At 44.1% G+C, this 14,195-nt stretch overlaps 1 protein-coding gene across 3 annotated transcripts in view; it reads right to left on the bottom strand.

Annotated features, from left to right (window-relative positions):
* Positions 1-14,195, bottom strand: part of SH3KBP1 (SH3 domain containing kinase binding protein 1) — a 677,269-nt gene that overhangs the window by 50,076 nt on the left and 612,998 nt on the right. For all 3 annotated transcript variants that reach the window (XM_063955734.1, XM_063955735.1, XM_063955736.1), the window contains 2 exons: positions 2,623-2,674; positions 140-220 (listed from right to left, as the gene is read on the bottom strand). In XM_063955734.1, the coding sequence (XP_063811804.1) occupies positions 140-220; positions 2,623-2,674 (133 nt within the window). The remainder of the gene's footprint in view (positions 1-139; positions 221-2,622; positions 2,675-14,195) is intronic.

The raw sequence follows: 14,195 nt of genomic DNA on the forward strand, positions 1-14,195 counted from the left end.
CAATAGACGGACATAAGACGTACCGCATGAATAATAATCTGTCCTGCATAATTGATTTTAATGGATTGTGACTGTCCATGCATCTTAGGTGTGTTATACTAAGTAACTATCGTTAAACAGATGTCTGAAGCGCACTTACCTTTCTCCTCTGGCCTCTGTGGGAGGGTTTCAGGCCTTTCTGGGGGGATCTTCCTAACGTCTTGCTTTCTGTCTGATGTGCCTGTTACAGTATAAGACAATAAGAGCTAACTTGTGAGTGTATACCACAGCATAAGGCATTCTAGACACAACTCAGGGATTATAGATATGAATCGCTCATCATTCCCCAGGGAAACAAGCTGCACAATGTAAATGTAAAGCAGCTTAGTCAGGACACCCTTGAGATTATCTTGTCAGGCACAAAAGATAGGCTATTTAACAATTATATTTGTAATGCCACAATTTATAAATTGTGTCCCGTTTAGGTCCCATCTCTGAAACCTCATTTTCTCACTTGTGATTTTGAATTAATTAACATTGTTTAATATGTGAGCTCGTTGGGTTTTGATATTTTTTGTTTACTTAGAAGATTGATTTGTGAAAGTAAAATGGAACCGGTCCTTGCTGCAGTCAGGGGCAGATGTAGCATACCTCTCAACATTCTCAGCAGGTTAAGAGGGACATTCTGTGCGGCAAAGGGGGTGCAGAAAAGGGGGCGTGGCATGTGAGAAATGGGCATGGCTTCACGGGGATGCCGCGATCGCGGTCCACGCCTCCCATTTTAGTCACAGTGGAGGCATGTCCAGCCTGTGCATGTGTGCTGCTGGCCATGACCCCAGTCCCTCTGCCTCCCAGGAATAGACGCTGTGCGCATGCACACAGTGTCTATTCACCGCTGCTCTGCTCTGAACTGAGCAAAGCAGCGAGTGCAGGAGCCTCCCAACTGCCCCCCCCCCCCACCGCAGGAGACTGCGGCCCATGGGAGGGACAGTGGGACAGACCCAAAAAAACAGGACTGTCCAACAAAAATCGGGACAGTTGGGAGGTATGGTATTAAGTCTGGTGAGTGATAAAGTGGAAGGTGATAACGCACCAGCTAATCAGCTACTAACTGTCAAGTTACAGGTTAGGTTTGAAAATGACAGTTAGGAGCTGAGTGGCTGGTGCATTATCACCTTCCACTTTATCACTTCTCCAGGCTTAATGCACCTTCCCGTTGGTCAAATATAGTATGCATGTATGTTTTTACGTCCAGTGGCAATATATACATATCTTCTATTCAGTTTTAGGAACTTCTTTGTTATTAGTAAAAGCTGTATTTCCTAGCTGTTATCCATAGAATGATGCACATTTTGGACAAAACATGTGTGTTTATATTAGATGTTGTCACTGGGGCTGACTGGGTTTTTGCCTCTCTCTTTGGGATGTAGTTATGTGACCGGCGGGGTCGCAATACTCCCCCCCCCCCCCCCCCACATCCCGCACCCTCACAATACCGATGGTCGGCATGCCAACCACACCCTCACACCCTATTACACTGGCCAAGTTGTCAGTTTTCCATAGGAAAAGATCTGGATGCAAGGTTCGGCCATGTGAGTTGCGGGAAGACGAGAAACATGCGAATTTGCATGTTCTCATACCCTATTACATGTGCGAGTTGAAGAAAATGTGTGAGTTAGCGATAAACTTGCACTTTTTTTTCAACTCGCACCCTATTACATTTGGCCTCAAGAGCCTGATTCTGAGTTGGAAGCAAAGTAAAAAGCAGTAACTCGGGACAAACCACCCACATCTTTTTCATGTAGCCCACTAATGCTGGATTGATTTCTGTTTACACTGCAATTTAGATTTCGGTTTGAATACACCTCACACCTCTCTCAAATCTAAAACACACTGCACACATTAAATGTACCTGCAGTGTAACATGCTTTTACTGTACCAGGGTGAGTTACTCCTAACTCAGAGGCAGCCACCAAGTATTCACAAACTACTGTAGTTAGTATGACCAGTAATGTGCTCACGCGGATCAAGCTGTCAGACTGTATTGATAAGAGCAGGAAGCGTAGGTGAGTCTGTTTCCAGTGTAGGGCTATGAGGCATCTGGATGCAGAAAGTATATGACCAATGAGTTTCGGTGTATATTTTGGAACATCAGGAATTGGCTGTGGGAGAAGGGACAAATAGGAATGGAAACTTGTCCTGGCATCTATTCCATGGTCTATACCCGTGGCTAGAGGTCTGGGAACCACATATGAGTCAGCACTGCAGACAAGACAGTCTTCAGGGGGAGCTCAGAATCTCCAGGTCCCCTGGAGTGACAAAAACGGGTGTTGAGCCATGAGGCAACGCCCCCTCCCTGCAAAACCACACCCCCTTTTATAGCTGGAGTCTTCAAACCGTACTGGGTGTCACCAAGGTAAGTGAAGCACCTGGTCACACCAACCACATCAATGTCTTGGTCAGGGATGCTTGCAACCATGACAATATCTCAGAATTCACACAAAACTGCTGAGACTTTCACAGAAAATCAGCCAAAGCAATCAGGACACTAAAAGCACATAATTATAAATAGAGCATGATATGTGTGTGTGGAGGGGAAAGGGGGGGGGGGGGGTAATTTTTACAAACTACTTTAAAACTCACCTGTCCCTGCCTTGGTGACAGGAGCTGATGGAGGAGGCGGCTTCTTAGGTCTCTGTGAAATAACATCACATATTAAGACAGGGATTTAACAAATAGAATCAATGCAACTGTGCACACTTTGCCGTGAAAACTGCTTAATTGAGGTTAAGAAAAACATAAAATATACCAGATATCTCTGATCTGAAGGTGAATGCAATGAAGAATATAAAAGTTTTCTTTGCAACCATAGTTGTCTTAAACAGAGATTTATTTTCTACAAATTCTGAGTGACATGAGACTGGAGAAAGACAGGGGGTTCAAGGATGGAGAGACAAGAAGGCATGAAACTGGAAAGAGACATCGTGACTTAATATCTATGGGGGTAATTCCAAGTTGGTCGCAGCAGGAAATTTTTTAGCAGTTGGGCAAAACCATGTGCACTGCAGGTGTGGCAGATATAACATTTGCAGAGAGAGTTAGATTTGGGTGGGTTATTTTGTTTCTGTGCAGGGTAAATACTGGCTGTTTTATTTTTACACTGCAATTTAGATTGCAGATTGAACTCACCACACCCAAATCTCTCTCTCTCTGCACATGTTATATCTGCCTCCCCTGCACTGCACATGGTTTTGCCCAATTGCTATCAAAAATCCTGCTGCGATCAACTTGGAATTACCCCCTATATACTGTATATAAATGCGAAAGCCCTCACTGACTGACTAACTGATCACTGATTCTCTTACTTCCCGATATGTTAGGAAGCTGACATTTAACAGGTATTCTTCAGGTGAGAAATAGGAAAACTATGTAATTAGAATTTTAATAAACCTCTCCTGAGGGGATGAAAAGGGGATTGATATAATGACATCATTACCGATGCGTGGCTTGCGTTGCGTGAACGATAACGTCAAACCAGACAATCGGATCAAAATTTGGATTGCACCTCCAGTGTGTAGAATTTAATAAACTACAAAAATGGTCCTGTCACTTTTTACAGTATCTGCTATGGGTGCTCCTCAGGTAACGCTAAGAACCATGGATAATTATTTGCTTACATTAAGACGTCTAAAATTTACAACTCTATGGGTGGTATTAAAATGATATATCACGGCCAATCTCCTTTCTAAAGTGATCCCCGTTATCACGCATATCTCGCCCATAGTAATCAGATTTAGCTGCATAACGGGTTGGGTGCCCTCGATACCGCAGGGGTAGCGAGTTGAAATAATTATAACACGCCCGTCAGCAGAAACAGAACGGGTGTGGAAGGGGGTGAAAAGAATTGAATACTGCCATATAGATTTACCAAATTTTTAACACTCATTTATATTTACATCCGTGAAAATCAGAAACTCGCGTGCAAAGAACAGGTAGAACAGCTAGTACAACATATTCTGATTTCAGGAGCCTGGCAAAGTGAGTGACTGTTGTCCATTTCATTTTTCGTTAGATGTAATGGCCAGCAGGGGAGGTGGAGGTTAGGTTTCTGGGTATAGAATTCTAGTGAGAAGTTTGTAGAGGGACAGGTGAGAAGTCTGTGGAGGGGTTATGTGAAAAAAAAGTCACAAATGTATACATGTTTATAAATGCATACCTTCTGCAAAGTGGCACTTGATCTATTCCCATAATTGCTATATGCTACTCGCCAAAAAAAAAGGTTCAGAACCCTGACTTAGATTATTTATATTATATGTTTTACATTAATTGATTGAACTCCGTATACACATACTGTTTTCATAACTAAAGCATTAGTGCCTTGGGAGCCTTACAAAGGCCCTTTATCACCATGTAGGACTCTACAAAGGCTTTGTAGGGTCGTTGATGAAGGAGACAGGCCAGAACAAATACTTACCTACTCTCCCAGAAAGTGTGTCAGACACCTGATTTTTTTGGATAGTCCCTTGACCCACAGAGGGTGCATCCTTCCCACTTCCTACTGAAGTAAGGGAGGTAATACAGAGAAATGCTGGTCTGTAGGGAGGGGGCGGGGGCAATACAATGCAATCTGCAGCTATGGGGGCCGGCCTAAAAACATGAAGAGCCTGGCCCCGTCCCAGATGTGGTCAGTTGCATTTGCTCTCCTGACTTCTCCTGGAGAGTAGAGATGGTCAAGTATGCCCCAACATTCCACTCCAGAACTGCTTTATTGATTTTAGAATACAATAAATACAGTATAACTCTTCTATTTTCTCCAGTGTAACCACTTTATAATGTATTACATTTATTCTCAAGGGGATTACTGCAGAGCTCTCCCAGAATTAGGGTGTAATCATGTGTTTAACTAAGTACAGCTTTCTTCTACAGTGGACAATGCAGAAGTAAATCATTGTGACATAAGTCACTCCTAAATGCAGTAACATGGGACAGACACCACCCCATACAAATCATGTGTAGAATGTAGGCTCATATTTCTCATAACATCTGTGGATGGTCTCTTGGGAAGCAAACATAACAGGGCACATTGCTTCCATCGAACTTATACAGCACACTGTTCAGAAATGAATTGAATAGATGTTGAAAAATCATTTATTAATGTCAAAAAAATTCATAAAAGTATTCTCTATTTGGCCTAGATCTTCCTAAAAAGAGTGATGGACACATTATTCACATAAAACATCTATAATCCTTAAATAAACATGAATCAGACATTGCTAACACCGCTTAATATGATATTCATACTCCTCAATGAATTTTTTTATAAAATATCTCACAGGGCTGAGCAGGTGTTTAAATATTTTTGGAGACTCTACATACAAGATCCAAAAGAAAAGATCATGTACTGTATATTAATACTGTAGTTACAATATACACCAGAACACAGGCGGAACTTGTGAGTGGTGGGCCCAGGTGCAAAAAATAAATTTGGGCCCCTTCCTTCACCCAAACCTAAGTTCACAATATGCCACATGGCAATGGGTGACAGGGAGAGGCAGAGGGTTACAACGTGAGGCAGAGGCTGACAGCAGAAGTCAAAGGGTGACAGTGGGAGGCAGTGAGTGACATGGGTACAAGTACAATGTTCTGTGCGGTTCAGAGACAGAGCCGGATTGAGGGAGGGGCGACAGGGGCGGTTGTCCCGGAGCCCCCACACACAGCAGGGTAATCTGACCCAGTAACTGGCTGCCTACAGCGCAGTGCAGAGCAGAGTGGCTCCTGAGTCCCCTCATCAGCTGCATGTGACATATCACGTAAGGGGTGGCATGGAGAAGTTGGTAGGGGAGATAGGGGGGGGGTGGACTGGGCAAGCAGTCATTTTATTGGAGGGGGCCCCCAAAATGTCCTGGGGCCCCCACAAGCCTTAATCTGTCCCTGTTCCGTGAACAGGGGTTATGTACCTTGGTGGGGACAGGAACACAGCAGCTGTTGCTCTGTCCATGACAGGGACCCCCATCCCTTGTGCTTTCCTCAGTTTGGCACTCGACCAGGCAGACTCTGACAGTGCCAGTTATACCGGTTGTGAGCTGCCTTTAATTCACAGACAGTAGTGAATCAGAAAAAATGTACTGCTGCCTGTTAATTAGAGGCAGTATATAGCTGTGATCATCAGCGCTGATAGGTGGCAGGACTCCTCTATCAGACCGGCACACACAAGGTCAGTCCTGCCTCTTTAAGGTAAGGCCCACCCTGCTCTCTGCTTGGGGCCATTCATCTGACCCTGCTCTCAATGCAAGGGGGGGGGGGGGGGGGGGGAGGGGGATGACAGGGGATAACTCCTTGCTGGTCTGGGTAGCTGAGGGCCTAGACCTGCTGCACCAACCAATGGTAGTTCCACCTTTGCACCACCATATCTATAATGGATACTAGGTCTGTTGTGAATTTTGACAGAATGTTGACAGATTTTTACGATTTACAGGTTAGGGTTAGCTTTTGATTTGGGAAAGGGTTAGGGTTATAGTTAAATTTAGAGTTAGAGATAATTACCCCCTCAATGGAAAACAACATGGTCGACATGCCGACTGATGACATTCACAATGTTGACATTCTGGAAATGGTGACAATATCGACATACAGTATTGGGTGGAATTCAATTGTTTGAAAAGTCGGTTGGGTGTCTGTTTTTTCCTATTAGATAGGGAAAAAAAGATACCCAACTGACTTTTCAAACAATTGAATACCCCCCATTGAATGTTCACATTCAGAACATGTCAACATTCTGACGTTGACACTCCGAATGTATGCATAGCATACTTGCCTACATTTTCTCCGGGAGAAGCCACTAGAGCACAGTTTTTCAACCTGTGTGCCACCGCAGAGCGGTTGCCAGGTGTGCATCTGCCGCCCGCCAGATAGACCCATTGCCTGCCAGCCAGAGATGCCTGCCCACCTGCTGCCACCATCGGTAACCAGCGAGAGCCGGGCCGTGACCTAAGGTGACTCATAGGTCGCATTCCCGCCTGGAGTACCCGCCTGCCCATTGCTGCTCTGTGCTGTCTGGTCCCATCTCAGCGCTCCTCATTTCTCCTCAGATTCTTTTCAGGTATAACCCCCCCCCCCCCCCAAACCATTAATTACAGTGGGTTGGGTGCAGGTGTGTGGAATTATTATAGGGGCATGTGTATATAATTAGTATGAGGTAGGCAGGTGTGTGGAATTACTATGGGGGCATGTGAGTAAAATGACTATGGGGGGGCAGATGTGTGGAATTACTATGGGGGGCAGGTGTATATAATTACTATGGGGGGGCAGATGTGTGGAATTACTATGGGGGCAGGTGTATATAATTACTATGGGGGGGCAGATGTGTGGAATTACTATGGGGGGCAGGTGTATATAATTACTATGGGGGTGTAGATGTGTTGAATTACCATGGGGGGACAGGTGTGTGGAATATTACTATGGGGGGGGGGGGGTGCAGTGAGTGGAACTATATATAAGGAGTAAATACTGACCAGGTTAAGTTGGAGATGAAATTACTGGTAGGAAAGTGTGTGGAATTATTATAAATCTGTTTTATTACTGTGGGGTGAACGCATTTGTTTTATTACTGCAGGGTCCAATGTGTGTGTACTTCTGTGGGGGCCAATGTGTGTGTACTAATGTGGTGGCCAGAGTGTTTGCATTACTGTGGGGGCCAATGTGTTTGTATTACTTTGGGGGCTAATGTGTTTGTATTACTTTGGGGGCCAATGTGTGTGTACTACTGTGCGGGCCAATGTACTACTATGGGGGCCAATGTGTTTGTATTACTGTTGGGGCAAATGTGTTTGCATTAATGTGGGGGCCAATTTATTTATTAACAGTTTCTTATATAGCGCAGCAAATTCCATTGCGCTTTACAATCAGGACGCAATGATAAAACAAAACTGGGTATAATAACAAACAGTCATAGAGGTAGGAAGGCCCTGCTCGCAAGCTTACAGAGTGTTTGCATTACTGTGGGGGTCAGTGTGTTTGTTTAATTACTGTGGGGTCAGTGTGTGTGTGTTTTGTTTGTTTTTTCCCCCGTGGGGCACTGATGGTGTGCCTTGTTAATTTTAAAGTCTTGTCAGTATGCCGTGAATTGAAAAAGGATGAAAATCTCTGCACTAGAGGCTTTGGAGGATGGGGCTGGGCTTACACGTCATTAGGCCCCACCCCAACCCTAGAAACTGCCGCGGATCACGGGTCTGTGGGTAGGGGGCAGGGATAAATGCCACTATTCACGTCACTTAGCCCTGCCCCATCTGCCACAATTTTGGAGACTTTCACCCCATTCTGCCCGCCTAACTAGGAAGCAGGTGAGATTAAGGAGATTTGTCTACTCTTTCGTGGGTGTGGGGTCTACCTAAAAAATTATGAGTCGCCTGCACCTGTAAAAAATGCTGCAAGTAAGAATACTTTTTTTTTTATCAAGTAACAAAATGCAAAGTGAATGAACAGAAGAGAAATCTAAATCGAATCAATATTTGTTGTGACCACCCTTTACCTTCAAAACAGCGTCAGTTCTTCTAGGTACACTTTCACACAGTTTTTGAAGGAGCTTGGCAGGGAGGTTGTTCCAAACATCTTGGAGAGCTACCACTGATCTTCTGTGGATGTAGGCTTGCTCATATCCTTCTGTCTCTTCCTGTAATCTCAGTCAGACTCCATGATGTTGACATTAGGGCTCTGTGGGGGCCCTATCATCACTTCCAGGACTCCTTTTTCTTCTTTATGCTGAAGATAGTTCTTAATGACATTGGATGTATGTTTGAGGTCGTTGTCCTGCTGAAAAATTAATTTGGAGCTAATCAGACACCTCCCTGATGCTACTGCATGATGGATAAGTACCTGCCTACATTTCTCAGCACTGAAGCACAAGGAAACGGGCAATGTTGAGGACCGAAGATGCAGTGGTCAACCAAGGAAAGACACATCATGCTTACTTCCTTTCAAAATCGGTAGATGTCCAGCAATGCTATCAGCTCAAAACTGTCAGAAACCAGTGGGACCTAGGAACACATCTACTGTTCAGAGAAGTCTGTCCACAAGTGGTCTTTATGGAAGAATTGCGTCCAAAAAGCCATACCTTCAAAAAGGCATAGAAGAACTGATGCTGTTGTGAAGGCAAAGGGTGGTCACGCCAAATATTGATTTGATTTAGGGTTCTCTTCTGTTCATTCACTTTGCATTTTGCTAATTGATAAAAATAAACTATTACATTACGTTATCATGTTAGCATATAATGACAGTAAGAATTCTAACTGAAGAAAGAGGGGAAGAATAGGCAGAGAAAATAAAAGGTAGCACCTGGTAGTCAATCTACATATCTATCTATCTATTTATTTTTATATCCATACATACACATAGCACATTTTGTACTGCTAAAGAGCTCATAGAAGCCAAATACCATTACTAGTGGTATACCTTGAAATACCTGTCATGATAGCGATACAGGGACAGGTGTTGTTCTTACATGATTATAAGAGAGCCTCCTGTTACAGATGTAGCATGCATGTAGCATGTGTTCCCATGTTGGTGATTTCATTATTCTTCTGGGTGCAGATGCACATAGCACTGCATTAAATGTCTTTCCCAAAGTGCTAAAGCACTGAAATTCCCTTACAATGCATATTTGTATGAGCAACTAGTACTGTACGTGTCAGATAAAGGGAAGTATGGAGTTCGTGGTTTGTGATACAGTAGGATTTGATAGCAATAGGACATGTCCCAGCAGCTTTCACTCTAAATAATTTATTGTCGCTTTGTATAATTATGTCACTGACCATAACAGCAATATTGAAGTTGTGAATCCAGTGAAGGAAGCATGTTGTTCAAGCTACAAAGAAGTTGATGGTACTGGAAAAAAGAGATGTATCGGAGGAAGGGCTCATGTACTCTGCACTGACCTGGGAGTTGGTCATGAAGAAAACATGTGTTAAGTGGTTGCCAAAAGCTATTTCTCACCAAACAATTGCAAGTAATTTATCAATTTAAGGAGATTAGCATTTTGGACCCGTTATTGACGGGTCGCTAGCTATTCCTCTCTTTCTCTATTCCTCCTGCAGCCAGGGCCGGATTAAGCTTTGGGGGTGCCCGCGGCACTTAAGACAGGGGGGACCCAGTGGAAAGTGAGGGGTGTATATTAGATTGTGCATACCTCCCAACATGTCCCATTCCAAGAGGGACAAAATGCTCTCTACCTGGACTACCCACTTAATGTATGATTGGCGTCACCTGTGATGAACAATCTAATTGATAAGAAAGGTATTTCAACACAGGTGATTGCAATCATAAATTAAGAAGGAAGTCCAGGTAGAAAGCATTTTGTCCCTTCTGGAATGGGTCATGGTGGGAGATATGGATTATGTATATTAGATTTAAACAAATGGTGTATATTAGAGTTAAACTGTTTGATATTGCCTGTGTACTGTTTATAGCTTCACCTAATTGAAAGTCAACTATTTTATAAACTTTTCTTGTAGTGTAACAAAGACAACTTAACCTTAAAATACACATAGATTTTTTTTTTTATCTTGTCACATGCAAGAATAGCAACAGCCTCTGTACTACTTACAGAGTGGGACAGGACTCGGGAGGACTCTCTGTGTGTGTCTGTACCTCCAGACCCAAATTGTCTAGTTGCATAACAGTTTATACAGGACTCAGACACCCAGGCAGGGAGGAGAAGCTGGGATCCCTGTATCACTTACAGCGCTCTCCACCCTCCTATCTCTCCCCTGGTCAGAAAGCTCTGTTGGTAGCTCATGAAACATGATACTCCTGTGTCTCTGCCTGCACTGCACACTGTCCTGCTCGCATTCTGGCTGCTGGTTCTGCTGCTGCTTAAGGGAGAAAGCTAGTGATATCAGTGTGCTCTGGCCGGGGGGCCCCCTGACAGAGGGGGGCCCGAGGTACAGCATGCCCTGCATCCCCCCCTTAAGCTGGCTATGCCTGTATCCTCCTATTCTTCTCCAAGTTCCTAATGTCACCTTTTACCTTACAGTTCTCCTTATTCTTCCCATCTCCACTTATTTCTCTGTCTCCAACTATTCTTCCCATCTCCCCCTATTGATCACTTATTCCTGTCTCCCCCCATAGGGTCAAGCTAGCCAGCCCCCTCAAGTCCTACCCGGAGGCCAGGAAATCTCAGTCCTCTGACGGAGATCCTGCCCTCGTCCCTCTACTGTAACAGCGGCAATGCGCCTCTGTTTGGAAAAACTAAGGCCGTCACTGCCCCTCCCCGCCTCCAAACAGCATCAGATTGTCAGTCCCCAAAAGCCTGATGCCGCAGTACGACTGACATCGCAGACCCGTACTAATGACTAATTAGGCACTTAGACGTTTGCACTGCACCTGTGTGTTTTTGTGAAAAAATTTACTTTTATTTTTTTACAGGCAATTCGGAGAACGAATTGACAGAATAGGAGAGGAGTGGGTTAAACCTCAGCTAGTCTGGGGGCAGGACGGTAAGGCATTATGGGAGTATTATTGTTAGCCAATAGGAATGAATGTTGGGGGTAGGTGGAATGGGTTCTTAAGCCTGAGAAAGGGGCTGGGTCAGCCTCTTACGCTTTTGTCGTCCCACCCTCCCTCCCTACTGGTGGTGTTTGATTTTGTTGTTGCGTTGGCTATTTTCGTGCTGTGGGTTGTCATGGTTTAGGTTGTGGCGGGAAAGAACGGCAAGTTAACATTTGTTGGATTAAAGAGTGAATTGGAGGTCAGTTGGTTGTTGATTTTAGGTGCGCTCTCCTTCGCTGACTGGTTTTACATCTGCTGGACCGCCTTCACGGGTGGCAGCCTCATCACCTTCACGGGTGGGTAGTCAGGATGGAGGTTGAGCGGATACCTATTTGTGTGTTGGAAGGTTTACGTAAGTTCTGTTTTATAAGATAGTTATCTATGGGATAGGGTTGTTTAGCCGTTCTTTCTGGCCACCATACTTTAGTTTAATTATTCACAGTTAATAGTTCACTTATAGCTAACAATTTCTGCCAAATTCAAGTCTCCGTGTCTTTATTTATTATAGATAAGTGTTAAGATGTTATGGTTTATGTTACGGACAATCCTCAGACTATATGAGGTTTAAAATTGGATAGCCTGTGAAAAAAAAATATTGGTGTACCATCAGGAAAAATGGGGAAAAACTGACGTTTATCGCACCCGATGTTTTATCGTGGCTAATTGAATACCCCCCTAATGTTTTATAAGCTATAAAGTCAGGTACAGCACAAAGATTTTACCAGACAACAGCATTTACTGACTCTCTGGCATGTAACCTGAATGCAAGGGGTAAATATGTTATGTGTAAATGAAAGCTGATTAAAAATGGAAAAAGGCTCTTATGGGACTGAGCTGCGCCTTCAAAGCAGCCATTGCTACCATTAAATCTTAAATCTTTCATGCAATATAATTAAGTGGGTGTAAGTTCCAGACCTCTGGGAATTAAACAGGAACTCTATAATCACTCTCATTTAACTCACGATTTCCGATGTCTGCCCAGTACTATTTTCGGATTTCCATTGTTAAAATATCAGGCAGACGTTATATGCAGGCAAGCACTCTATTTTATACCTCGGGCCATAATTATTCTTGCTGCTCTTTTGACAAAAAAAAGTATTCGATTTTCATCTACCATATTACATAACGCCACATTGCAATATTGCATCTCCTGGCTCAAAATCTATTGCTTGCTATCATTGTTGCGATCTTACTGAGATTACCTAGTTTCTTCAGTAAGTGTACGGAATCTGTTATTACCAGCATCCAGTATATGGAGAGTGCCTGCTTGTATGAATCCCTCAGCAGTATCATTCAGCATTACCTCTGGTATCTGAAACAATCTGTAAGCTATAAAAGGATCACAAAGTATGTGGGGACAGTTATTTAACAATCTTGGGGCTGATCCTGAGTAGGACAGATCTCTTTGTACAGACGTCAGATGCAAATAGCGAGATTTAGATGTGAATTTACACATTATTTGTACATTTCCATCCTATTCTGAAATGGATGGGTCTTTGCCAGATCTGTCTTTCCATGAAATTGCTATTCTGAATAAGGGAAGCCTGTTTCTGATGGATCTCTCGCACCTAGCATGGGTCTGGTGCACGTGCAGTTACTAATGACAACGACTGTAGCTGTGGACAGAAAAACAGTGGGTGGAGCAGCTTACTGCTTGAAGATACACAGATCCCGCATCAGCCTTACAGAAACTGCCATTAGCTTAAGGTAGTAAAGCAGGCCTCCGTGATATCACGCAAACACAGCCACTTTGCGTCCAACTCGGAATCAAGTGACTTGTGTGCCAAGTATTAACTACTGATAGACATATTTTAAATAGTTTACAAAATCCACTACTGTGGGAGATATTTGGAGTGTGTGCCATTATAAACGCTTATTTTCTGTAATCCTGATAAAGCCTCTCTATCAGGATAGGTGTTTGGGTTGAACGAGTAGGGCATTTGTACAGGTGCGCATAGTGGCGGATTCAGGGGGGGGGGGAGGCACACCCTCCTTCCCTTGTGATTTTTTGCAATGATTTTGATTTTTAAATTAATCACTACTGCTGTGTCGCTGGATGTGATCTGTGGCCAGCGGCATAACAATGTGGCATAGTGGGGCAAGTACCCTGAGATCAAGGGCGGCGGGAGTACTGTGGATGAGACTTGGAGCAGGGTCATGCTGGTCCACATCTCGGGTTGCCGGCTCCTGCACAGGAGCAGCACATTGAGAGGTTGTCCCGAGGCCTCAGGATGCAGGGCCAGATCTGAACAGGAACCCAGGTGACATCACCCGCCTCTGAGCAGCATCACAGATATGTGTGATGACGCTCAGCTGCCTGTCAGAGAAGCCGGGAGGAGAGAGACACTTATGCTAGCCGTACATCAGACCAACTTTCCTCCAAACGCCCAACTTGTCTGTCCAACTAAAACAGTGCTCCACACATCTAGCCAACTTTTCATCGGACCAGCTGACCTGGTAACTTTTTCAGCACACCAGCCAACTTCTCTCCAACTTGTGATGTCACAGAAGTAGGCGGACAGTGCCTGTCTACATCTGCACGTTTTGAACTAATATATAACTGGTTTCACAGTAGAACACATTACTGTAGATCCCCTGGCATACTTATAATGGGTGCAGTGTGTGTAGTGCAGATGGGCCCTCGGGGTCTAGTGGGGCCCACGCAGCACACCCAT

The sequence above is a fragment of the Pseudophryne corroboree genome, chromosome 2, assembly GCF_028390025.1.
Source record: "Pseudophryne corroboree isolate aPseCor3 chromosome 2, aPseCor3.hap2, whole genome shotgun sequence".
In the NCBI taxonomy this organism is placed as follows: Eukaryota; Metazoa; Chordata; class Amphibia; order Anura; family Myobatrachidae; genus Pseudophryne; species Pseudophryne corroboree.